General features: G+C 40.5%; 2 protein-coding genes across 2 annotated transcripts; one reads left to right on the forward strand and one right to left on the reverse strand.

Moving 5' to 3' along the window:
• Positions 1–853: 853 nt before the first annotated feature.
• EAF1 (ELL associated factor 1) lies at positions 854–15794 on the reverse strand. The gene is made up of 6 exons (XM_045538428.1): positions 15410–15794; positions 12794–12888; positions 10448–10584; positions 8283–8488; positions 5855–6088; positions 854–4140 (listed from the first exon to the last, which is right to left on the reverse strand). Exons 1-6 carry the CDS (start codon positions 15777–15779, stop codon positions 4094–4096), a joined length of 1089 nt encoding a protein of 362 aa, XP_045394384.1. The 5' UTR covers positions 15780–15794; the 3' UTR covers positions 854–4093.
• METTL6 (methyltransferase 6, methylcytidine) lies at positions 15751–27046 on the forward strand. The gene is made up of 6 exons (XM_045538439.1): positions 15751–15900; positions 16717–17089; positions 17911–18045; positions 23143–23313; positions 25032–25173; positions 26797–27046. The coding sequence occupies exons 2-6, from the start codon at positions 16865–16867 to the stop codon at positions 26976–26978; spliced, it is 855 nt and encodes a 284-aa protein (XP_045394395.1). The 5' UTR covers positions 15751–15900; positions 16717–16864; the 3' UTR covers positions 26979–27046.
• Positions 27047–27835: the final 789 nt, after the last annotated feature.

The following is a 27835-nucleotide window of genomic DNA, read 5'->3' on the forward strand; positions in this document are numbered from 1 at the left end:
TATGAGGGAGCCAGTCAAGACTAGCCATGGCCAGTATGAATCACCAACTCACAGACTTGTGAGCAAAATAAATGCTTACTAAACCACTGAGTTTTGGGATGGTTTATTTATACCATCATAGTGCCCACAGTTAACTGAAGATAAAACTCCCTCAGGTGATAAATGTATACAAGGTTCAAGCTTAACTCCTACTTCAACCTGAGGGAATGAGCACCAGTTGCAGAATAAACAGCAGAGAATTCCTAGAAACTTAACATGTAATTTTATTCAACCCAGATTTACTGAGCACCATTAGAAACATCACAGAGAATTAGAAAGGAATATAGTCACTGCCCACCTAGTTTACAGTCCAGGAGAGGAGCCAAGACCACAAGGCAGACGTGAGCACTGCTGGTGCAGAAGTACAGAATGGAAGGAGTGCAGATCACCCCCAGCTGAATGTCCACGGGGGGTCAGCGGTGTTTGTGTGCCTGTAGCATGGCGTCCCAGGTGCAGGGAATTTGGTGAACTAAAATGACTGTAGGATGCCTAGGAATTCAGTTTAACCCTTACATAGTTCTCAGACCCAAAGCTAAGCCTGCTTTTCCAGACCAAGTAAAAAGCCCTCAGATGCCATGTGGCTTGTCAAAGTCATCCTTCACTTTTGAATTTCATACCTTTTAAAAACTGAAGTTCATCCTTCAGTTTTGAATGTCACAACTTTTAAAAACTGAGGTGTACTTCCTAATGATCATAAACACCAAATTAAAAGGGAATCACTCTAGTTAGCTGATTAAAGCACAAAAGTCTCTTAAAAGAACCTATATGGCTCATTGATTGCTAGTAAGAAAATAAAAGCCACAAAGTTGTTAAGTGTATTGCTGACCTTCATTTTTATTTAAATACAATGATCTTTTAAGAGAATAAACAAAAAACTTTACACAGCAAATATTTTACATAATGTAAACATGCATGTCTACTTAATAATTAAGCAAAATAAACTTTTAGGCACAAAATTTTAAAAATCATTGAAGCAAATAAAATAATGAATCCAAGAGAGAAATAATAGGAACAATAAAAACATACATTTCATAACACTTCAATTGGTCTTCTCTTCCAACCTACTGGTTAAGGCCTGAGTTTCAGAAATCCTACTTTTCTTGCCAAATGGAAACATCCAATTTGGCTGTACCTAATATACACCCACATAACAGACTAATTCTCTTCCAAAATAATGTAATAAATACATCATTCATTCTCTCACTCTCTCTCATACACACACACACACTGCTGAACGAGCCTCTCAAATAGGGAAGTAAGAATTTTGGAATTTTCAAGTTTTCCCACCACTGATACACATACGTATTAACACCTCCATAGAAAAAATGGTTCTGCTACAGAAATAAAATAGTTCATAAGTGGCATTATTACAAATCTCTAGTTTATCTGTATTAAGTTTCCCCAAATCACATCTTTACTAAGGCTTGCCATGGCGTTTCAGACACTTTAGACTTCAGTCTTTTCATCTTGCCTAAATGACCCACAGTATAGTAGACGTTGTATAGAGCAAAGAAAAGGCAATTTTAACAGTTCAGATAAAGATTTCTAAATCATGAAAATCAATATGAATATTTTCAGCTGTCTCCAAATGCCTGGAATATTTTCTCCTTGTCTATCCCCTGTACTTCACTGGTTAGTTTTCTCTGCCTCCTCCCCGACAAGGCTAGAAGCATCTGAATGTCTATTCCTGTGGACACACCAAGGAATAGAGATGAGAGCGATAGTCTCTGCTTTTAAGGAGCTCATACCAACTCGAATTCAGGCAAGAGAAAGCTCAGTATGTACACACAGGACACTCCATGTGGTTGAAACACAGAAAGGGTCCACGAAGATGGCCCTACAGAGCCTCAGGAGTGGGGTTTGGAGGTGGAGGGGAGGAGGAGAGGCTGAGAGAAGGCACAGAGGCAGGAAGAAGCAAGTCTAGTTTGGCTGGCATGAGGTTACTTATGAGAAGCCATCTGTGAGGCCAAATTCTTGATTTCCAAAAAGAAAAAGATTCCTTACTCTGGTGGGTACAAGTAGGGGGCAGGGGACCGGAACCACCAAAGGTTTTGTGCAGAGAACAAAACTGGACCTGTGCTCTAGAATAACCATCCGGTGTTGGGTAGGACACATGACAGGGGGAAAGGGTTTGAAGCTCAGAAAGCTTAACTCACTGAGCCCAGTGCCACATGCAAGTACTTCCTATAGAACCAAACATCTTGGCCCAACATACCAAAAACCACAGTTCTGTCTATATAAATAAATCAAGGCTTTCGAAGAAAAAAGGAAAGAAAGAGAGAGGCTTAAATAGATATTTTTAGTTCAAGTTCCTAGAACCTGCCCCAGTTTGAGCAAGTTAAGAGTAGTGAAACAATTCCCACATCCAGTAACGATTCAAGTCTCCCAATCATGACCTTCACCTTCCCTGAGCTGTCATCATCAATCCACTATAAATAAGTTCCTACTTGCCACTAAATCCACTGAAATGTCACAACTTCACAACAGCTGAGAACCCACCACAGAGTACCAGTGCACACCTATTCCCTAAACTTGGGTGGAGTGGTGTGAGCGTGCCGCTGGGCAAGGGCTCTGTCCCCATCTCCAGCTCGCTGGGGTCACTACGCGGATGAAAATAGTCAACTCTACAAGGTCCAACGCAAACAGAATCCCCCACCACAGACTCTGACCTTTCTAGGTCTACACTACTTCCCTCCACTAGCTGGGGCGGGGGAGGCCACCTGAGTGAGGGGATTCAAAGAGGAAAAATTATTACTACTGTCTTGATGGAAGTTTCTCAGGACATGTTCAAACTACAGAAATGGGCTACTCTATACTAATTACAGGACAATTTATCACACATTCACTCAATATGGAACATTTACTAGTGACCAGTTTCCTACAACAACAGATTCATTTGGAAACTGCACACTGCAAAAGGCAATCTTGTGACTTTCATCTAGTTGTATATAAAAAATACAAATCAGTCTGGGAGTCAGGCACAAACAGTGGTACAAAAGCATGAACAGAAATCCCCTATCTAAGAATGTGTCATTTCCTACTGCAGAACTCCTATCTAGATTCCGGTTTTCGGAAACTTACTGCTGGTTCATTTGTTCAGAGAGGTTCTTCACTACACCTCTCTTCTATTCCTATCTCCTCCTGCTAAAATCCACTGAATGAAGAACACTTATTAGGGATCCACGTGGAACCAAAAGCCCCAGTTTAACTCAGTCACATGCATCAGCACAGTGGCTGCTGGTTTAATCTGCTCACCCAGCCTCATGGGTTTAGGGACTGCGTGGATCTGAATTCAAGCTAGAAGTACCCAACATTTTTGTCTTTTGGAATCTCATTAAAGCTCCAATGTACATCTAAAAGTCCCATGTATAAGAAATCTCTGATTCCAACAAAAGAGATTCAAGGGAGGGAGGAACGAGAAAAGCCTGGGAAGGGGCCGGCAGTACACAGGAGACTGCCACAGCTGGCCGTGTGCTTCCTTTTCCTAGTCTGTAATGGGCCTTCAGCTAGCCAGATCTCCTGGTTCCCAACCAGCTGACACACAAGCACTCCGTCTTGAAATCCATTTCTACCCAGGCTTGGGTCAGACAACTTCCTTACCACTTTGTGTCAATAATTTAAAGTGGTTTTCACATATTTTGGTGATGCAGTTTGAGGTTTCCCCCTTTCTCCTATCCCCACAAAGACTGTTTCATTTCACTGGTGCAAACCACTTGGCCAAACTGACTGGCCTGGTGAAGACTTGGCCTTCGAGTAACCTAGACCAGGCCACATTTGTCTGTTTCTCATTAACAATGTTAACTAAATAGAAACACAATTCTGTTAGTTCTTCAATAGATCTACTTTGAAACATGAGATTGTTCAAAAATTACATGAGAAAATCACCCATCACCACTAAGTTAAATATTTGAATATCCGAGAGCTCCAGAGCCTCAAGCTCCTACTACAGTCACTGATTCATAACATTTTCCTCTTGGCAATGGACTCCATGCTAAAGTAGCCCGGTCTTGCAGCATGTATGTGCACCAAAAAGCAGATTTTGAAAGATCCAGTGCTAGTCATCACTGTCACTGCCAGACTCACTCAACTGCAAGTCATTTCCTGCAAGAAAAAAAAAAACACAAAAAAATAGAATAAAACCAAAAGTACAGGATTTAAAAATGACTTCCTCTCAATTTTTTGGTTGACTGCCTTGGCTACCACACTACAGTAAAATCTTGCTAATTCAACTTAATTAGGGAGAAAAATCAATTTAGCTCAGTGAAAAAAAACTGGTATAGTCAACATTTTAAAAGAGATGCTATTTTTGGTATCTGCAAAGCACAGCAATACTGATTAGGATGGAGCAAAGGAGGAATAGGCTAGAAAGCTTTTAAATGTGTTAGTAAGTAGCAAGAAAATATTTATAAATAACTGATTCACCATTTCGTAGAACTGTTCACATTAAGTTGCTTTATAAAAGCTAAGAAAACACCAAGTTAGGCTTCCTATTAAGGAAGCTGAACACTGCTAACACCAATAATTTACTAATGCAATATTCCCTTTGTACACCTCTGCCCAGGATACACACGTTATTTTCAACCTCAAATCTGAACTAATGAGTTTTATAAACCCCCGGATTCTTGTTTAGTGTACAGAATTTAGGAGTGAAGAATTTAAGTACTCAAACTTTCAACCTAATATAAAAGGAATACACACTGTTAACAGAGTCCCAGCTGATACCATTTGGATTAAAAAACAAAAGCGAACTTCTGTATTTCTGGATTGCTAATCTCCAGGCTAGTTCTTCTCAAAGTCTGTTCTGAGGACTCTGGAGTGAGTCCCTGAGACTCTTTCACGGGGGTCTGACCCCAAGGTCCTCCCTTTTCTAACTACCTGTGTGACGCCATTTTCTTTATACACTTCACCCTATGTTGAAGACAGGACACGCATGGCAATGTCTTCAGACATTTTTGGTTGGCAGAGTGTGTGTGGGGGGCAGGGGCAAGGGGGGAAAGGTACTAGCATCTACTGAGCAGAGGTCAGGGATGCTCTCAAACATCCTACCATGCACAGGACAGCCCCCCACAACAAAGATACTTCCAGCCCAAAATGTCCATAGTGCCAAGGTTAAGATTATCTTTGCTTGGTCCACAACAGTAGGGTTAACTAGGTTAGCTAGGTTAGCTTCCCCACTGTTGTCTCCAGACTTTCCAATTTCCTCAAAAGGAGGTGCACCAAGGGAGAACATTCATCAGGTTCCCAGAAAGAGAAAAAACATAGAAAATCAGCCCTTTCCCCACCTCTAAAACAAAGAAATTTTTGTTCTCATTTTCCTGTTTTACTTTAGTTATCAACTACATTAAAAGCCACCCAGATATTACAATATCCATTTCTTTCCCTCTTGCCAGAGGTTAATAGGTCTCCAAATATATCCTAATGGCATAGGTTCCCAAGTCTATGAGCTACAGGACACCACGTTGTGGAGACAGTGGATTCTTTTTTATGACAGACCTGGAGGCACGGGGTACTGTGGTGGCCGGTAGGTCCCCTACTGCCTGGTATATAAGCAAAAGCAAAGAGCCTACCCGTTCACGTTCAAGCATTTTCCAAAATTCACAAAACTCAATTTGTGCCAGTGGGGAATGGGAAAGATTTTGAGTCTTGTGCGTCCCTTTTTTAATGTTATGTAACTCACTCCTTTCTGCTCCAAATTATCTTTGCCAAGATCCTTTCCTAGGCCTTAAAAGTCTTTAGGTTTTCAGGTTCTGCTATAAGATAAATAGAAGCTGCATCGATAGCCCTCTCTCGGCCATAAGGGGGAGAGCACACTTACTGAGGGTGTTCATGAGCTGGTTGCTTCCTTGTGGCCGGCTGGTTCCATTGGCAATGGCAGGCCTGCTGTTGTAGGGCTGCTGGTGTGAAGGCTGTGGAGGAGAGACTGGGCCATTGTCCTCGCCTCCGCTGCTGGAGCTATCGTCATCACTTCCTGAGGAGCTCCCAGAGTCTGAGGAGCTGCTCCCACTGCTGCTGCTCATCTGTTCAATAACATCAACTTCCGCTCTCAGCTCTGGAATAAATGACATGACATGGGTCAGCACAGCTTCCATTCCCAAGGCAGTGCACTGAAGCTTCTATAAACAGTAAATCAGCAAAACCAACAGAATTAAAAATATTTTAAACAAAGCCCTACTTCTCAATTCCTTAAAAAACATACAAACAGGCCAGGTGCGGTGGCTCACGCCTGTAATCCTAGCACTCTGGGAGGCTGAGGCGGGTGGATCACTTGAGGTCAGGAGTTCGAGACCAGTCTGAGCAAGAGCAAGACCCCATCTCTACTAAAAATAGAAAGAAATTATTTAGACAGCTAAAAATATACATAGAAAAAATTAGCTGGGCATGGTGGTGCACGCCTGTAGTCCCAGCTACTCAGGAGGCTGAGGCAGGAGGATCGCTTGAGCCCAGGAGTTTGAGGTTGCTGTGAGCTAGGCTGATGCCACGGCACTCTAGCCCGGGCAACAGAGCAAGACTCTGTCTCAAAAAAACAAAACAAAACAAAACAAAAACATACAAACAAAATTACTAACACCAAAATGAACAAACCAAAAAAACCTGTTTACAGAGAGACAATGGAACCATTAAATGCACCCAAAATAAGTAAAAAGCAGACTATGTTTCAGGATGACTATTCTGTATAAGAAATGATTTAAGTCTATTTTACCTTTATCTACTAAAAAAAAAAAACAACAAAAAAGATTGTGAATTATGGGATAAAACCATAATTCCCAAATAAGAGAAATATCATGCTAAAGGTTTGAAAAATACTTGACTAGGAATTGGAAGGTCTGAGTGATTTTTTTGGATCTCCCTCTAACCAGCAGTGAGACCCAGGTGGAAGTCAATGAATATCCCAAGCCACTCTGGAAAAATTAAGGCCAGACAGCCTCTGAGGTCCTTTCCAGCTAAGAAAAATGGTAGAACAACATTCCTCCTCTCCACTCTACGAATACCTGACTGACAGCCATGCCTTTTCGACAGACATTAAGTACGGAAGAAAAAACATGTTTTACCTAGCCATTTCAATGTCACTGAATACGTTAAGGATACATCATCACAGTATATATCAATAAAGATGCCAGGTTTTCCTGTCCAAACACACCAGGTGACCTTAAATGGCTACGGCTCCTTTAAGCATAACTGGCAACAACCAACCACTCATGGTCTCACTCCTATTTAACTTGAGCGGAAATTTCCCTAACAGCATTCCAATATCCACAAGCAAAAAAAATCAAGGCATGTACAGCTGTGAACAGTGCACAGAGTGATTTCATTTGCTAAAAGGCAGCCTCTCTATAGGGTGGAACAGGCAAAATTCCGACGGACAACTCTTTATGTTTCCCTATCTACTATTATCACGGATTTAATTTTGCTTCATAAAACTTACAGATATGAAATATGCCACTTAACCTCATACCTTATAAGACTCTGGAGGACTAAAACCATTGATTGTATGGGAGAGAAAGACAAAGTAAACTCCTTAGTCTCAGGTTTGCAATGGAGAGAGCCAAACCAGACCTTGAAGTCTTTCTAGGCCAGTATCCATTTCCACTGGTCCTCATGGCTTTGTTCATATTTATACACTTTGTATCAGCACAAAACATTTGGTCATGGTATTTTAAATAGCCCTCTAACCTATTTTTTTTTAAACAGATGGGATCTTGCTGTGTTGCCCAGGTTACAGTGCAGTCACTATTCACAAGCATGATGACAGTACACCAATGCTTCAAATGCTTGGCCTCAAGAGATCCTCCTGCCTCAGCCTCCCAAGTAGTTGGGACTATAGGTGTGCGCCACCACACCTGGCCCCTCTAACCCAGATACTATATAAATATAGAGCTCAGAAACATTGCTACACTTGGGTTTCACCCCCCAACACCTAGAATCCTTTCTTTCTCCAAAGCCTTAGAGGCATGCCATATGGAGCTTTAGATGGCAGTCGTGCTTGTTCAAACCCTGGACCTCTAAGCAGAATGCTACCAAAATAGCCATAATTCAAGTCACTATTCAAGGACTCACCCTTGTCAAATGAGATCAGTGGCAGAAGCCCTACCCTTACCACCTCTGGAACAGTGAGCTGTGCAGAAATTTTTCTGATGGCAGTGACTGTTCCCGCCACCATGTCAATACAGCAGCCTTGTGATCTCGACAAGAACATCAACAATCTACTCCAAGTTGCTATCATGGCTCCAGAAAATATTCTCTACCTCTTTTGATATCATCCAGCTGAGGTTCAGGTGAGGGGTTATCCTTCAAGGGAGAAGTTTTGGGTCCAACTGGAGGCTTCATTGGAGCTCTGAATGGCATAGGTGGTGGAGGGGGTGGAGGTGGTGGTGGCTGTGGCTGTGATGGCTGTGCGGTTCGAGTAGGCTGCTGTTCCATTCGGGCCTGGATTTTACTGCTCCCCTCAGCTCTGAAAGGACAGACAGACACTACATCAGAGGGAAAAAACAGTGGTTCTCAAATTTGTCCAGGTGACCAAGCACCCAGAAGTCTCCGCAGAATCCCACGCTCTTTCCAGACCACTGAAAAATATTGATATTTATAATTTTATCATGTGAATGACTCGTTCAACTTCTCAGTGTCTACTGCATTCTAGCACTGTATTATGTACCAGGGATACAGGGATGAATAAAATAGACTCGCTGCCCTCAAGAGGCAGATAGCAAGAAGGAGATAAAACAGATATAAGATATAATGTGATTATGAGAATCCATTTTACTAGTAGAAAATAGTTATGCATCGCTTAACAATGGTATGTTCTAAGAAATGCATCGTTAGGTGATTTCGTCATTGTGTGAACATCATGAAGTGTTCTTACACAAACCTAGATAGCATATATATTTTCATTTATATATATTTTTTCATATGGAAAACCCAATGTCCCAGCACCATTAATGATATCAGTCATTTCCCCTACTTGATCTGCAATGCCAGTATCAAGTGCCATATATCAGGTTTCCATATATGCTCCATTATAATCTTATGGGACCACTGTTGTATATGCAGCCTGTCGCTGACCAAAACATCATTATGCAGTACATGACTGTGTGACTACTTCACTGTGTGCAATATGAAGTTACACTCATGAGTGCATGGGTTCCTAAATAAACTAGCTCTTAAAATACTGGCCAACTTGTGAGTTTTTCCATTATCTATATACTGCTTGCTCATTTCATCACATGCCAGCTCTTGTTGGCAGACAAGCAGAGTTCCACCCCAAACTGAAAAAATTCTCTCCAGTAATAATTTCTTTTGTAAATGAACTAGCCCAGTGCTCCTCAAACTCTAGCGTATGTACTCATCACCTGGGGAACTCTGCAGATTCAGACCTAGTAGGTCCTGAGATGTTGCATGTCTAACAAGTACCCAGGTGATACGATGCTGCTAGTCTCCACATCACACTGGGTAGTAAAGGAACACACCACAACCACCAGACATTGGAAGAGTAACTGCAGCACCTGGTTCACTGTACGTAACGAATACAAATAGACAGCAGCAGAACAGGAGCAAGGGCTCTGCAGCACACTGCCTGGGCTAGTTCTCAGCTCTAGCACTCAAATTTAGGTAAGTCACAATCTCTCTAATCCTCAGTCTTCTGACCTGTTTTTTTTTTTAAGAATAATAATAGCACCTAAAAATTACTCATAAAGATTAGATAAGATAATGCACATAAAGCATCTAGCACAGTGCCCAACACATGATAATCCCTCAATAAATGGTAACTATTTTGTGGAATGAGTGAATGAAGAAAAGGGGCTTGAGGAAGCATGAACAGAAAAACATCAGGTTGTAAGCCTCTCTTTATAACTTAATTACTATAATAATTACTATATTACAATGTAACAAACAGAACCACTTGGTTACTTCTATTAATAGAACTAATTTTGACTTTCAAATAAACTCTGGCTTCATATTAGATATGTAATACCTGAGTGAAAGAGTTCACTATTTTAAAAAATAGGCAGTTTTATTTTGGTAATATAATGACCTCAAATGTATCTTATAAAAAATTAATGTTTCACATTAATAAAGAATATATTTAATTATTATCTCATAATTATAAATCTATAAATTTAAATTTTATCCCTTAGGTGGTACTATATCGACAATCATGACATTAACAAAATTGGCTTAATTATAAAGTATGTCCCTTTCCCCAATGGCTTCCATGTTTTAGGTCTTAAAATATTTCTTTTTATTGCATTTGAGGAAAAGATATATTTTATTGATTTGTCTGAGAAGACATAGGTGGAGTTAAGATTATCAACAGAACACTGAGCAAGTAGATGCTCACAACCTTCTGAAAACTGAATAGATAACACAAAGGTTTAGAAACATGATATAAATCTGTATCTGGTTATTTACATACCTTGTTTTCTTCACCTGAATGCTACTACTGAGTTTTTCCAGCACATATTCACCAGTGTCATGATTAATAATAAGCACACAGTCTTTCTGGTAAGGCCGTTTGTTTCCCTTGAACACAGTCATTGGTGGTGTGGATCCCTATTTGCCACAAAAGTATAAGATGATCAAACTAAACAGTTATAAATAACAACTGAATTTATAGATGACTTTATGTGATAAATCTTTTATCAAAGCTACTCAAAATGAACCGAATGAACTGATTTCTATTTTAACTCCTTCTGAGTTCCCAGGCAAAAATAAAAGAGATATAATAATATAGCAAAAATCTGTGACTGTGTAACTGATTATTCTAAGAAAGGTAGTGTAAAAATTTTAAATTACTGTACATGTTTCTAAGGGATTGGGGAAACATTACAAATAATGGTAAAGTACAAACTTAGAAAACTAAATTAACCATTACTTGCATTACACTAAGTAGAGCTATTACTTTGCATAGCAAAACAAGAGGGCTATCTTGTTTTGTTTTCTTTCATATTTCTTTGTAACTGAAGAGTCCAGGGCTTCCCTCTCTTATGGTAAGTAACCAACAGAGCCCACTCCAAGGGCAGGTCATTCTCCTGGTTAGCTCAGAGTACGTGATCATGCCACTCACCTGCCTAAGCCCTTCTATCACTCCTCTGGTGCTCTCAAGCCAAGGGATAAAATTTTAAACCAGCCAGCTATCTGGCCTTGCACTACCTGGTTCTTCCCTGGCTCTCCAGCCTCACCCTGTACCATGAACCCGTGGGCTCTGCGTGCTTCAGAGCAGATGGCAACTGGCTTCTCTCAGATCCTCAAGCTCTTTCCTGCCTCAGGGCTTTAACAAGGGTTCTGCCTGCTACGTCTTACCCCTTTCTCTTTAATTTATTCAATCTTCACATCTGCTCAAAGGTTACTTCCTTAAGGAAGTCTTCCCTGATTATCAAGAATACGTGCTGTATTTTCTTTTTCTTCTTTTTTTTTCGGGACAGCGTCTCACTCTGTCAACTAGGCTGGAGTGCAGTGGCGTCATCATAGCTCACTGCCAACTCTTGGGCTCAAGCGATCCTCCTGCCTCAACCTCCCAAGTAGCTGGGAACTACAAGCGAGTGCTACTGCAGCCAGCCAATTTTTCTATTTTTAGTAGAGGGGGGTCTTGTTCTTGCTCAGGCTGGTCTTGAACTCTTGAGCTCAAACAATCCTCTGACCTCAGCCTCCTAGAGTGCTAGCATTACAGGCGTGAGCCACCACACCAGGCCCATATTTTCTTACATTTACTTAAACTCCAAACCATAACCTCCACAAAGGCAAGAAAATATGCTTGTTTTGTTTGAAGCTGTATTCTTAGTGCCTAGTAATAGGCCAACAACATGGTAAGCATTCAATTAGTATTTGTTGAATATAGGATTTAATGCCTTGCTTAGAATCAAAACTGCTTGGCTCTTTGACTCCTTGTTCATACAATAAAAATTTAGAATTGGAAGGGACTTTAGGGACCATTTATCTAACTCTTTCATTTTACATTTGGGAAACTAAAGTCCAAAGGGAGATGATGTAACCTGCCAAGAGCAACAAGTAATGAAGTAGCAGTTTGAACAGGCAGACAATTTTTCCTCAGCACAAAGCTTTCCAGGTCTTTGTGTCCAGAGTCTTTTCATTCTATCATCAGCTACCAAGAATTTATTATGTTCTTGGATGGGGCTGTGACATGCAATGACACATGTTCATTAAGAACATCATGTAACCCTTTGGGCTTTGTGATGAGTGCTGTCTTGGGCAGGGCTTCACAGAAGTCTCTCTTTGCAAGGGTTGTCGATACAGCTTTTAACTAAGGTCTTCATCCCTAAAATAGCTGAATGCTCCAAACCTCTGGTTCCTGCCTGAGACTAATAGCATGCACTTGACCCGTGCCAGATAGAAATATGTCCATCCTGCTCCTGCCTGCCTGAACTCCTGGCTAGGTTACCCCACACTCCTGAGCTGTTATACCCATATAAACAGCAGGGCACCTAAGGCTTTTCTCTTTGGAGTTACCTGGGAGAAAAGAATGCATGTCTAAAAGAGGGATTAGGTGTCCAGACAGGAACCTTGTCTACTGCATAGCAAATGGAGGAAAAGGGAGCTTGGGGAAAATGGCAAAGAATCATTTTTAATGAAGCACCTGAGTAACATGAATTCCACCTCCTTCTACCACCTAGAATTCTTTTCTTCCTAAGTTGGTACTTTAGAAATCTAGACATTTTTAAACAGTAGGAAGTTTAAATTGCAGTGACATAAAATATGAGAATTCACTATGATCTTATATTTTTAAAAAATGAAATAAACTTACAGGGATATGTGGCAGTGTAATTGTCACTTCATCTCCTTTGCCAACCTGAAGCTCTCCTTCACAGGAAGTGTCTATAGATGCTGGCTTAAAATCATCTAATGGGAAAGGATAAAAACATTTAACCACCAGGTCATTTATAATAGGGCTCTTTTGGTATTTTCATTTAAGAATTAAACTTTTATTCCTCAAATAAATGGAAAATAAAAATGATTTAGAATTCTTTTTTTTTTTTTTTTTTTTGAGACAGAGTCTTACTCTGTTGCCTGTACTTGAGTACCATGGCATCAGCCTACTCATAGCAACCTCAAGCTCTTGGGCTCAAGCAATCCTTCTGCCTCAGCCTCCTGAGCAGTTGGGAGTACAGGCTTGCGCCACCATGCCCAGCTAACTTTTTCTATTTTTAGTTGTCCAACTAATTTCTTTCTATTTTTTAGTAGCGACAAGGTCTTGCTCTTGCTTAGGCTGGTCTTGAACTCCTGACCTCAAGCAATCCTCCTGCCTCCACTTCCCAGAGTGCTAGGATTGCAGGAGTGAGCCACAATGCCAGGCCAATTTAGAATTCTTAAAAAACTATTTCATTATAAGGCTGGGCGCGGTGGCTCACGCCTGTAATCCTAGTACTCTGGGAGGCCGAGGCAGGTGGATCGCTCAAGGTCAGGAGTTCGAGACCAGCCTGAGCAAGAGTGAGACCCTGCCTCTACTAAAAATAGAAAGAAATTATCTGGCCAACTATAAATATATATAGAAAAAATCAGCTGGGCATGGTGGCGCATGCCTGTAGTCCCAGCTACCTGGGAGGCTGAGGCAGTAGGATCGCTGAAGCCCAGGAGTTTGAGGTTGCTGTGAGCTAGGCTGATGCCACGGCACTCACTCTAGCCCGGGCAACAGAGCGAGACTCTGTCTCAAAAAAAAAAAAACTATTTCATTATAGAAAACTTCACATATGCAAACATAGAATAGACAGTGAACCCTGGTGTACCATCATCCAGCTTCAATTATTACCAACTCAGAGATGATCTTGTTTCATCTACTCTTCCACATAATTTTCCTCTGATCCCCCCACTGGATTATTACGGGGGAGAAAAAAGCTAGAATTTACATACCATTTTATTAAACAAAGATAATAAAAAGGATAGATGAAAATTAATGCCTCATTATCCATAAGGTGTTTTATTAGAGTTGTGAGGAGCACAAGCATATGAAAAAGAGCATATGAAAAAGATTCTGTGATTGTAAAACCTATATGAAATATAAAAGGCCACAGCCTCATAAAAGCTGATTTCATTTTGTATAGAAAATGTTAAAATTAGGATTTGCCACACTCAAGTTCCATAGCTTTAACAAAGATGCTTCTGTAGATGCTCAGAGCAGACAATTGAACTGTATCTCTAACGGTTATCCCGCTCATGTTTCTGAACTGCATTACAGCACATCAGTGGCCATCTTCCTTCACATTAACACACACCTGCCTCAAACTACAGGTTGGGTGCATACACGAATGATCTCGTTTAAATTCCATATTCCCCTTCACTAGAGGAAAACATCAACTTAACAAACTACTCAGGAAATTATGTTCTTATCATATTCCCAGTATTCTCTCTCTGAAAGAGCTGGATCTGCTGTCAGTAGGAAGCGCAGTAATGGCACAGCAAATGTCCACACAAAGCTGGAACTTCATTATCTATCACACCCTCTTCATATATGTTGAGTCACATCTATTATTACCTCCTCTGACAAAAACAAGTCTTAACCAGTGTTAGTGCTACGGGAAACCAAAAGGCTGTGAATCATGGAGGGATGCTCAGTCAGCCAATTCCTAACAACCAAATCTTCACCCAGGACATGGAGTGGAAGTGTACTGTCTAAACAGAGTCTATAATCATGTGGGAAAAGGTTCAGCATAATGACTATTTCCACATTCCTTATCCCTGCTCTCTTCTTCCAAACATAGATTAAGCTTTAACCAATTCCCGGCTCACAAATTCTAATTTTATTCTTTACCCACAAGGGACTTGGTCCAGGGGAAAAGTCAGAGTGGTATAGGTGACTTCAAAAGACACAGAAGTAAAACGAAGCACGGCAAGGAGGAAGAGGAAGACTGATGCGGCGCAGAGAGAATGAAAATTCTTTGGCTGTAGACGGGCCAAAGAATCAGCGTGTCCAGGACTAAGACCAAGATGGAAAGAAAGCTGAGAAAAGCAGAGAAGAGAATGAATTAGGGGAGAATAGATGAGGCTCATAGCAAACGGGAAGAGTCTTTTACACGTGGAGAACCCTGATGGGGTAATCAGAAAGGAAGGGTGGATCCGTGGAAGAAGAACTGGACCCCGATAAGAGAGGATGGTTTGGCTTAAGATCTGCGGGGAAATTGAAAGGGGCCAACGACTTTTGAAATTACGAGGTAGAATAGTTGGGAGTGACGAAGGTTTGGGAGGTCTGATCTGTTAAAAGAAGAAACAGACCGGGGTCCTGGAGAATTTGGGGTAAGAAAAGAGGGGAACTAACGTTGGCAGGGGGTTCCCTGGACTTTGGAGGACAGAGGGAAGAAAGGAAGGAGTCGAGGTTGGCGTGTGGCGGCTGGAGCGGCCGAAGGGAACCGTGGGAGCATTGACTTACAGCGAATGGTGTGGAAGGAGGCCCGCGGCCGCTTCTCGAAGCTCTCCCCGAGCCGCAGGCAATGTTCCTCGCGGTCCAGCAGTGGGTTCGCGGTCCCGTTCATGGCCGCGCACGGGCCTAGCGCCGAGAGCGGCGCTCTCCTGGCGCGGCCGCAGCCCGTGCTTCCGGCGCCGGCGTGTGGGAGGACGGTGCTCCTAGGACACCACTCCGGAGCGCACCGCGAGCCCAGCCGGCGCCCACCGAATGCCGGAAGCAAGTCTTCTCCTCGGCGTCTGGGTTGGGGGAGACTCTGAGGATGCAAGGCCCCGGGACTTCCGATGTTGGGGAGGAACTTCCGGGTTCCTAGCGGAAGTGGCGGGGGCGGTACCATGGCAAAAGAATTCCGCCGGGAGAATCCCAATTCGAGGTGTTTAGGCCTGGTTTGTCCAGATTCAGACTTTGTCCGCGGCTGCTTCCAAATTCTGCCTCCTAGGCCTGGGCCCAGCTGCGAGGTGAGTACGCCCGGCCCTACCCCTAGAGGTGAATTCAGAAACTGATGACGGTGAGCCCTGAGCGTGGCTGACTGGGTTAACGCGGGTCTGATAGCCAACCAACATGGGCGGCCCTCCGCGGGCCCTAGGGGCCAGTGCGGCCTAGTTTATCCCGAGTGTCTTGAGAGAGGTGGATCCTAGGGACCTTAGCCTCGCGCCTTCTGGCTCTTTTCCTCCACTTCGCGCGGTGATGGCGGTGCTAAGACTTCAGTCCCTGGGAAAGCGACACCTCTTCTGGTTCGTGCGACAGCTTCTTGTGAGTGCGATCAGAAACAGGCCGCTCAGGTTCAGTGTCATATCCCCCGAAAAAACGGAGCTCCTGCCCTTGGGAAACAATGACCCCACTTCTGTCTGGCAATTGACTACCGCTTCCAGTTCAGGCCGCTGTTGTGGTTTTTAAGTCACCCCTTTAAGGGACCCCGAAAATTGATGAGTATTTTCTCCTGGGGTTTCTCAGTCAATTCGTGGAAGGGTCCTTTTTATTTTTCCTACATTAAACCGATTTATTGTAACAGTTGGCTCATTTTGGTTTGAATGCATGGTTCGATGCATGAGACAATCCTGAGCACTGAATGTAACCTCTCTGAAGGCAGGGACTGTGACTTGGTTGTCTTTGTGACCTCTCCTCGCATAACAGGCAGGATTTTTCTTAGGGTCAGCATCTGATAAATATTTGGTGAATTGAACCCAGCGTCTTAACTGATCTAGAACTGCTAACTCAGTGTGCTGAACTTTTCTAGAACCACTAAACAGAATCTTATTCTTTTTTTTGCGAAGCACTCTGTGCTATATCTGGGGCGTGAAATCCACCTGAGGAAACGTATCAGAGAAAACCCTCTGTCTGCAGTCTCAGCATGGACACCTCAGATTATTTAGGGATGGAGAATCTTTACCAGTGTTAAATATATTACCGTCAATTTATGAGATGGCTTCTTTGCAAAGGAAAGGGCTGCAGGCAAGGATTCTCAGCTCTGAAGAAGAGGAGAAACTGAAAAGAGACCAAGCTTTGGTGTCTGATTTTAAACAGCAAAAGCTGGAAAAAGAGGCTCAGAAGAACTGGGACCTTTTTTACAAAAGAAATAGCACTAATTTCTTCAAAGATAGACACTGGACCACCAGAGAATTTGAGGAGCTAAGATCATGTAGGGAGGTAAGCTAATATTCTACTTTATCTGAATTGTTCTTCATTTAAAATGTGTAGAAGAGCGGTGCTTTATTGCATTCCCATGGCATGTAAACTAGAGAATTTATGAAGCCTATCAAAGTGCTTTGCACCTTGGAAGAGAAATGTACTGTTTGGTTTCAAGTAGCTTTTAGCAGTTTCTGGTTTAATACATAGGAGAGAGAATGTTAGTGCGACACTTTCTATCTCTTTAATGCTAATCTGAAAGTTGTAAACATTAAATATTAAATTCAAGAGCCAGGCTTAGTGGCCTGGGGCTATATAGTCCCAGCTACTCCGGAGGCTGAGGCAGGAGGATCACTTGAGCCCAGGAGTTTGAGGCTGTAGTGTGCAATGATCGCACCTGTGAATAGCCACTGCGTTACAGCCAGGACAACATAATGAGACTGTATCTTAAGTAAAAATAAATAAATAAAATTGATTACATAAATAAATAAATTCATACTGAATGACTTCAGTGACAGATTCAAAATAATAATCATTAATGTTAGTGAACTATTTACCATGCCCCTTTTTTAAGAACTTCACATGTGTTTTCTCATTTAAGCCTTCTAATATAATAACTCTGTGAAGTGTGTTAGTATTAGTAGTACCCCAATTTGCAGGTGAAATTGAGACAAAGAACTGTTTTAGTGATTTGCCCAAGGATAGAAATCAGGGGCAGGGAAGGAGTTGGGATTTGAGTGCAGGCAGTTTAACTCCAGAGCCTATTCAGTTAGCCATTAGTTTTGTTTGTTTCTTCATTATGCAAATATAATGTACTGTAACTTTGGGTTCTCTTTCTCCAGTTTGAAGATCAAAAGTTGATAGTGCTTGAAGCTGGCTGTGGGGTTGGAAACTGTTTATTTCCACTTTTAGAAGAAGATGTGAATATCTTTGCCTATGCCTGTGATTTTTCTCCAAGAGCAGTTGAATATGTTAAGGTTGGTGCACCATCTATGTATTCTGCTGTGATTCTGTTTTCTTAGATTTGTTTGACCTGCCCTCTACGCCCATTTGCCTGAATCCAGTCTTCCCTGGAGCTAACCAGCTGTGATCACCATGAATATAGTTTTCCTGTTCACCTGCTTATACAGTACATATAGAAACACAGTTTAGTCAAGAAAAGTAGGAAAAAATACCATAACAACACCCATATACTTAACACCTTTCACTTTATAGACTTTTTACTGAATTATTTTAAAGTAAATCACAAACATAAAGACATTTCACTCCTAAATATGTCTGCATACATCTCCAAAAAAGGGAGGCCTTTTTCTACATGACCATAATAAGCTTGTCATATCTAACAAAAATAACTGTAATCCCCTAATGTCATTAATTCTCATTCCAGATTCAGAGGTCCCCAAATAGTTCCAGGTGTCTTTTATTACTATTTTAATCCAATCAAGGGCTACCTCTTAACTCTTCCATTATGTCCTTTAAATCTCCTTAACCTAAAATACTCCTGCTCTACCCCTTACCTTTTTCCTCATTTACAGTGAGTTCTTGGAGAGATCAAGGCAATTTTCTGTAGTAAAGTCCTACGTTCCAGATTGATCAGATTGTTTCTTTATGTTATTGTTTAGCTTATTCCTCTATCTTCTGTATTTCTTGTAAATTAGAAGTTAAATTTAAGTCAGGCAAAATATTTTTGTCAAAAATACTTTAACATGGCAAAAAAAAAAAAGAAAAAAACAAAACAAAACAAAATACTTTAACAGGGGAGGTTGTATCTTGCAGATTATATCCTGACAGGAGGCAATACTGTCCAGTGATCTCACTATAAATGATATTAATTTTGACCATGGGGTTAAGGTAGTAACTGCCTAAGTCCCCTGTTGTAAAACTGTTTCCCTTTTGCCATTAACGAATATGTGGGGGACACTTCGGTAACATGCAAATATCTAATTCCTCATCAGCCTTTCACAATTTTAGCATTCATTAGAACTTTTTTTAATTGAAGTGCTATCACATTTACTATAACTTGCTTTCTTAACATTAGTATATTTTATGTTAGCACATGTAGATTTTATTTACCTGCTATAGTGTTCCATAGAATGAATATACCATACTTTAACAATTACCCTGTTGATACTCATTTGAATCACTTCTAATTCTTTGCTCTTACAAATAGGGTTAATGTGACCAGCATCGTACACGTACTTCCCAAAACAGTGTGTGCACATTTGTCTGATGAGTAATGGAAGAAGTAGAATTCCTTGGAAGAAGAGTATGCACATTTAAATTTTAATACATAATGCCAAGTTTCCTTCCAAAAAGATCATATCAATTTATAATTTCACCAATAATATAAAGGTACCTTTTTCTCTATTTCCTCAATATTTGATACCAGTCTTTTTTATATTAATATTTACCAATCTTATGGGCAAAAAATAATGTCTCCATATTTTAATTTGTTTTTTTCCAAATTACCAGAGAGGTTAAACTAACTTATAATAAGTAAATAGTGTTAGTTTCCTGTGAGTTCCTTTATTCTACATGTTTATTAAGAGCTTAATGTGTGTCAGTCACTCTTCTAAGCACTAGGGGTAAGCAGTGAACAGACAAAAATCCTTGCCCATGTGAAGCTTATATTATAGTAGGAATTGTCCCTTTATAACCTTTGTCCATTTTTCTATTGGATTGTCATTTCCTTTTTTATTTTCAGGATATATTCTGAATATTCTGGTATATACATTGCAAACATTTCTTCCAGTTTATTCAGCATTGTTTTGTGGTACTTCCTCTCTTTCACGGGATTTAAATTGTCATGTCAAATATATTAATCTTTTCCCTTTGAGGTGCTTAAGTTTTATGTCTTGTTTAGGAGTTCTTTACTCCTAGGATTTAGACACAACCACCTATATATTGCTTTCATAATTTTCGTTATGTTTTTTAGTCTGGAAAAATTTTGCTCATTATTTCTCTTCCTTTCTTTAGTTCTCATTCTCTCTTCTCCTTCTGGGATTCCAGTTACATGTATATCATACCATTTGCTATTGCCCTACAACTCTTAAATGATATTGTTTTAGGGTTTTTCCTCTTTGCATTTTCAGTTTGTGTAATTTCTGTTGTCCTATCATCAAGTTTACTGATTTTTTTTTTTTTTTTTTTTTTTTTTTTTTTTTTGAGAGAGAGTCTTGCTCTGTTGGCCAGGCTAGAGTGCTGTGGCATCAGCCTAGCTCACAGCAACCTCAAACTCCTGGACTCAAGCAATTCTCCTGCCTTAGCATCCTGAGTAGCTGGGACTACAGGCACTCACCACCACACCTGGCTAGTGGTTTTTTTGTTTGTTTGTTTCTATTTTTAGTTGCCTGGCTAATTTTTTTCTATTTTTAGTGAGGACGGGGTCTCACTCTTGCTCATGCTGGTCTTGAACTCCTGACCTCAAGCAATCCTCTGACCTCAGCCTCCCCGAGTACTAGGATTACAGGTGTGAGCCACCATGCCCGGCCAAGTTTACTGATTCTTTACTAGGCAGTTCGTGTCCCTATTGATGAACCCATTGAACACATTCCTAATTTATATTATGATGTTTTTGATTTTTAGCATTTTCGTTTGAGTCTTTCTATAGTTTCCATCCCTGAAGTTACCTATCTGATCTTGCATATTATCTGTCTTTTACATTAGAGCCTTTAATATTTTCATCATAATTATTTTAAATGCCCAAACTTTTAGTTCCAGCATGTGTGTCGTATTTGAGTCTGGCTCTGATGGTTATTGCTTTGTGTCTTCAGGTTTATTTATTTATTTTTTTAACCTTTTGGTATGCCTGTATTTTTTGGTTGAAACAGGGCAGTAGATACTGGGATAATAGAGATTTGTAATAATCTAGTCAGGAGTTGGGCTGTGTTTGACGTCTGTTGTTGCTACCGTTATCTGTGAGGTTTGTCATTGCTATGGGTACCAGAGACTTCAAACTCCTCTTGTGACTTTGTTTTGGTCTCCCCTCTTGGCTTTGAGTCTTCTTCTCTTTGTGGTGTGTCCCAAAAAAGGTCAGTCTGTTGCAGCTCTCCCAGCTGCATTACTGTTATTATTGGAGACTGGTTGGTGGGGTGCCAGGGAGGGGATTGTTCTCTAATGTTCTGCTGCTCCATTTTTGAACTGTACAGTGGGCCTGTGTCTCAAGGGTGTGGCCTTCACAAGTGTTTCTGTCTCTCCAAGAATAAAGCTTGTCTCTTGCATTTCCCCCCCAGCTGCAGGAGTTATTCACAGTGTCCTCTCCCATGATCTTGAGGCTGTTCTCCCTGTAGATTAGGACTGAGTCTGGGCAGAACAGTTCCTTTCTCCTAGCTGCAGTGGTATTCCACCAGTGCCCTTAGGCTACAGGCCTCAGATAACCTCTCCCCTGCAGATTAAGCCTTTTCTTCCTTAAAGGAGAAGAGAAAGGCCTGCACTGGAAAGAGCACCATCCTCTGTGTGAGGGCCTGGGTGATATTCCTGGTGGAAATACCTGCAAAGGTGTGGGAACATCCCTGTGAAGTCTAATGCCCACACTTGGTCTCCAGCAATTTGTCAACTTTCTAGCTTTATCTTTCCACTGTGGAGGCTTTGGCCTCAGGTAAGCAAGTGCTTGGGTCCTGTGTTTCCCTGAGGGCACCTGTCTTTGTCCAAATTTTAGGATGGTGGTGTGTTGTTCTGTGACCTCTGTTTTTTTTTTTTTTTTTTTGAGACAGGGTCTTGCTCTGTCACCCAGGATGCAGTATAGTGGTGCAATCATAACTCACCTCAACCTTGAACTCCTGGGCTCAAGCAGTCCTCCCACCTCAGTCACCTGAGTAGCTGGGACTACAGGCAGGCACCACTACACCTGGCAAATTTTTTTTATTTTTAGTAGAGAAGGGATCTCACTTGTTGCCCAGGCTTGACCTCTGTTCTTCTAGGTTCACAGAAAAGTTATTACTTTGCTGTCTTTCCAGTTTGTTTGTTGTTAACGATGGGAACTATGTCTTTCCACTTTTATATACATCTCCTGGCTGAAACTGGTGGTCCTTTAATGCATATGGGTAGCTAGCTGTCTGAACACAATAAATTGAATGAGAACTTAATTTTTCCTCACTAATAATTGTCACCTTTATCTACCTTTTAATCTAAGTGTCACCTTTCTCTTTCCTATAGAAAATACTAAATTCCTTTGTGTGTATGTAGTATACATAGGTCAGTGTTGGGGACTCTGTTCCGTTTCAGTGATCTCTATGTCCCCATTCTCAAATCACATTGTTTTATTACTACATTTTGTAATATGTTTTGATGTCCAGTAGTGTACTTCCTCCTTCATTGTTCATTGTTCTTCCTTTTAAAAATTGAATTGGCTATTCCTGAAGATTTTTACTTCCTGATGAATTAGATTCACCTTGTCAAGTTTCTAGAAAACTGCTGGGATTCAGTTGAGATTACATTGGATTTATAAGTGAAATTATGGGTAGAATTGACATCTTTGCAGTGTTAATTTTCCCACCTAGTAAGTATATTTATTCAGGTCCTCATTTACTCAAAAGATGTTTAATAATTTTCTTCATAATACACTTACACATATGTTGAAGTCTACCAACTAAAATGTTCCAGGAACACACTTATAGTCAAACAAAGGTTAAGTTTGTTTAGCTTGCTGCATCAAGGGAAAATATACCCCAGAAGAAGTGTGGGAGCATCTCAATAAGGACAGTTTGCAGGGATTCTCACAGGGTGTTGTCTTCAAATAGATGATTTAAAGGAGGATTAAGGAAGCAGAGGGCAGTTTTAGACTATCATCCCTCTGGAAGTATATGCTTCTAAAATGTTCAGTTTTGGATATGTAATAGGCTGTATTCTATCATTTGTTAAAAATGACTTGTTGAAATGAAATCTTGCCCCTTGTAGTGATATTGAATATTACATGCTTTATATGCAAGTGACTTATTCAGTTTTATCCAGTTACAAAGTGATTGCTCGTTTCTATACAGCAGTACACAAATGGAAATATTAAATAGGATGCTGTATTTTTCTGTATGTATCAGCATAGTGTGTTAAGTTTCGTTTGTGTTTTTTCCCCTTTCTAGCAAAATCCTATGTATAACACAGAAAGATGCAAGGTATTCCAGTGTGATCTGACTAAAGATGACCTCCTGGATCATGTTCCACCAGAGTCTGTGGATGTTGTCTTGTTGATATTTGTGCTTTCAGCTGTTCACCCTGATAAAATGCACCTTGTCCTACACAATGTTTACAAGGTCAGTGATTTGGGGCCTGCACTTGAGGGTTGGAGAATCCTAATTTCTTGCTTACCTTTCTTTCATCTGAGGTTCATGTACTGTTGTCTAGATACACATAGTCTCTCCATTCTCACTAGGTAAGCTTTGTAGTCAGTATGTGGAAAGGAGTTCTCTGGCATAACATCCACCCTAAATTCTGATTTGTGACAGTGCTATTGCTGCTCTTCAGAGGTTGGCCAGCCTTGGAGCAAGGTTGATTCTGCATTTACCTGGGGTCCGAGGAGCCCTGCTATGAGATGGGAGGAAGTATGGCTCAGTGGTCGAGAGCACACAGGCTGGGTCCTGTGTCTCCCTGAGGGCACCTGTCTCCATATTTTAGGATGACAGGTTGTTCTGTGACTGTTTTTTTTTGTTGTTGTTGTTTTGTTTTTGGGGACAGGGTCTTGCTCTGTTGTCCAGGATGGAGTACAGTGGGGCAATCATAGCTCACCACAACCTCAAACTCCTGGGTCCCAGCAGTCCTCCCACCTCAGACTCCTGACTAGCTGGGAGTCAGAGTGCCTAATTTTAAAGCCTGACTTCACCACTTAGGCACGTTCTTTTACCTCTCTGAGCCTCAGTTTCTTTACCAGTAAAATGTTGAGGTAATAGTTCTCAGATCGTAGGATTTTGAATAGATTAAATGAGATATGTATAAAGTGCTTAGCACAATGCCTAGAACATGGTAAGTGCTCTTTAAAAGCCAGCTATTATTGTTGTTACTACCATCATGATTGTGCATAGACTGGGGAGACCCAAACTGCCCTGGCCACTAGGAGGCTGCCCTAGCACTCAGGAAGTAAAAGCTTCACTCATAAGTCATGTGATTCAAGATAAGCCACCTCACCTTCCACCTCTGAGCCTCAGCTTCCTTGTCTGTAAAATGGAAGTGCCTCATACACAAGGTTGTTATGAGATGCAGGTGAGATCATCTGTAAGTGCTGCAATGGAAACTTTCTGACCTATATAAACAATTGGTAGCAGTTTTGGTTAATTTAAAAAATCAACTAAATCAAGATATCACTCAAAATGGTACTTACCTTAAACATTTTGTTATAACTTAAAATCTATAAATATTAATTTGTTCATCACTCTTTTGATGTGGGGCCAAGGTCTTTTCTTTAAGTATGAGGCTGTTGATCATCTTTCTTACATAAGCCACCATGTAATAGAGTTTTGGTTTCTTTAAAAGCAGAGCAAAGGCTGGGCGCCATGGCTCATGCCTGTAATCCTAGCATTCTGGGAGGCTGAGGCAGGAGGATTACTTGAGATCAGGAGTTCAAGACCAGCTTTAGCTAAAATGCTCCCTGTTCACATTCGTTGTTACATACTCTCTTAACACGTTGACAGCCACACTAGAAAAAAAAATGTTTCCTTGGGTCCACCGTATTTTATTATGAAGATAGAATAAAAACTTCAAAAACAAAACAATGCTTTCTAATTTTAATTGGATGACATTGCACATTCCAGAGTGCTCTTGGAGGCGCTCAAGAAGTGTCTCCAATATTAAGGGGCCCTGTCAAGTCTTCCTATCCCTTTGACTGGCGGGCCCTTTTTCCTTCATATTATGGGTATTTCAGTCTGACCCCTTTCGTAATTATCACAAATCTAAGTTATTTTAATTCCTAACTTGATCAGATTTTATTTTATTTGACTGGGTTCTCCAGAGTTACATGCAACCTGCTTTTGTTTCATAGGTATTAAAACCAGGCAAAAGCGTCTTGTTTCGTGACTATGGGCTATATGATCATGCCATGCTTAGGTTTAAAGCCGGCAGCAAACTCGGAGAAAACTTTTATGTTAGACAAGATGGGACCAGATCATATTTTTTTACAGATGGTAAGATGAATGGAATCTAGCTTTAAGATGTTTTATTCTTTATTTCTGTTTATTTGATTGCATTATCACTACAATGCTGGTGGGGAGAGCTTGTGGCTACACTTAGCACAGATGCACAGGGTCCTTGAACAAGCTGATACACACCACTTATGCAGCACCTGGGAAGGCACAGCCATGGCCCTTGCCCATGGAGAGTTCACAAGCCTTCTCTGGCGACAGTGCCTGCCCCAGAGTTTACCTAGGTTAACCAACAGGCTGTGACATGCCACGTGGATCCCTTTCCAGGAACTGTGCTCAAAAAAAGAGGGAGGGCAAGTCAGAAACTTCTCTTTGGACAAAGGCACTATACATCACAGTATAATGCCTTGAGATTACTTTCCCACAGCACAAAAGCAAGAAACCTTTTTCTTAGAATTGATTGGATCTGTTTTTAAATATACAAATTTGCTATAAAGTGGTATTTTAAATAGTCATTTTTGGTAAGAAAATGAACATTTTCTTCCAGTGTCTTGACATTAGTTTTAAGTCTACCTAATAATCTGGACCATGAGATACTTAACTTCTTAAGCTCTGTTTTTACAATCATTTTTATTTCTTTAAATGAAATATTCTTCTAGATACTAAAATGAAACTAAAAATGAGTGATTACCATTAAAAAACTACAAAATCGTTAAAATGTCAGGTGAAAACTGAAAAGATGTTTTAATGTTTGTGATTCATAAAATCTGACTAAACCAATTACAAATAATTGAGAAGATGCATTGATATCTGCAAAGTGCTTCATAGCACATTGTTTGGAGTGATACTTTTAATAAGAGTCTTTATTTTTTCTACATAGTCATTTATTCTACTTATTTCATTTAACGTGTATTGGTGTATTATTTGAGTTAAATTTTTCTGGAAATGTATCACTATCAGGTGATTTTTTTCCACTCTCAGATCTGGTATGAATTTAGAATTTTGTTTCTTTTTACTCAGGCTTTTGTATTTGAGAACTTATGACAGGGCAGGATGAGCGCACCAGATTGTCCTTTACTACTTTCTGATTAAACTGTTTAACTGGAGATTTCTATCTGGGTGTAAGGTGAGAAGTAGGAGTGCATTAGTTCCCAAAACAAAACCTTTAAATTTTAGCACTGATAAAAGAATGAAATAATGTCTTTTGTTGCAACTTGGATGGGACTAGAGGCCATTATCCTAAGTGAATTAACTCTGGAACAGAAAAACAAATGCCACATGTTCTCACTTATAAGTGGGGGCTAAACTATGGCTACACAAGGACACACAGAGTGGTATAATGGATGTTGGAGATTCAAAAGAGGGGAGGTTGGAGGGGGAAAGCGATGAAAATTACCTGTGAGGTATAAGATACACTTCTCAGGTGCTGGGTACACCAAAGGCCCAGACTTCACCACTATACAATATATACACACATGTATACACTTGTATCTCCTAAATCTATTAAAGGAGTGAGAGAGAAAGAGAAAGAAAGAAAGAAAATTTTTAGCATTGAAGTTTTCATTAAAAAAAATAAATCTCAGCCCTCTACCCTTCCTCCTTACTACTGCAAAGCAAGGTGATGTTGTTACGACTTTGAGCATTGTTGACCTGATTGTCTTACAGAATTCCTGGCTCAGCTCTTTATGGACACAGGTTATGAGGAAGTGGTGAACGAATATGTGTTTCGAGAGACGGTGAATAAAAAAGAAGGCCTGTGTGTGTCGAGAGTTTTCCTTCAGAGCAAATTTCAAAAGCCTCCAAAGAACCCAAGTCCTGTGACCCTGGACCTGGGACTTAAGTCCTGACCTTTCATGAGGTTGGCGTTTGTGCCTCCCCTTGAAGAAGAGAGCTTAAAATCACTCTTTTTACTTTATATTTTTGTATTTTGATTTTTTAAATGCGCATATGCAGTAGTCCCCCATTTCCATGGCTTCAGTTACCTGTGGTCAACTGTGGTAGTTATTTTTATTAATATATTGAGAGAGAGCACATTCACAGAACTTTTATTACAGTATATTATAATTGTTCTATTTTATTTTTAGTTGTTACCTAATTTATATATTAAACTTTACCATAGCTATGTATGCATAGGGAAAGCATAGTATATATAGAGTTTGGTGCTAGCCGGCGGTTTCTGGCATCCACTGGAGGTCTTGAGATGTATGCCCCGTGGATAAGGAGGACTACTATATGATTTTTGTATTAAAAAGTAGCAAGTGTTTGTCTTATAGAAATACAAATAAAAGTTCAAAGCCTGAAAAGTAAAAGTTTTATAGTATAACAGAATTTAGCCATGTTGTCTGCCTATAAAATTGCACAAAGGAAAGCATAAGGACCTGTAGCACTTAAGAGATCCTTGTCATTACTCATAGGACTGTAAGTGTGCCTCCAGGCAGCATGTTAGACAACCCTGTAGAAAAATGAGGCCAAATATGCTAAAATAAGATATTCCTGTGTATTTTTAGCCTGAAGGATTGTTCCCTTTTCTTCTCTTTCTCCAATGTCTCACATTTGCCCATTCCCCCCCCCTTAGTTCATTTATGTACCTATTCGAGACCAGTGTTCTACACTTATTTTTTTTAACTTATTATTATTATTATTATTATTTTTGAGACAGAGTCTCGCTCTGTTGCCCGGGCTAGAGCGCGTGGCATCAGCCTTG

This window comes from Lemur catta, chromosome 1 (genome assembly GCF_020740605.2).
Source record: "Lemur catta isolate mLemCat1 chromosome 1, mLemCat1.pri, whole genome shotgun sequence".
Taxonomy (NCBI): domain Eukaryota; kingdom Metazoa; phylum Chordata; class Mammalia; order Primates; family Lemuridae; genus Lemur; species Lemur catta.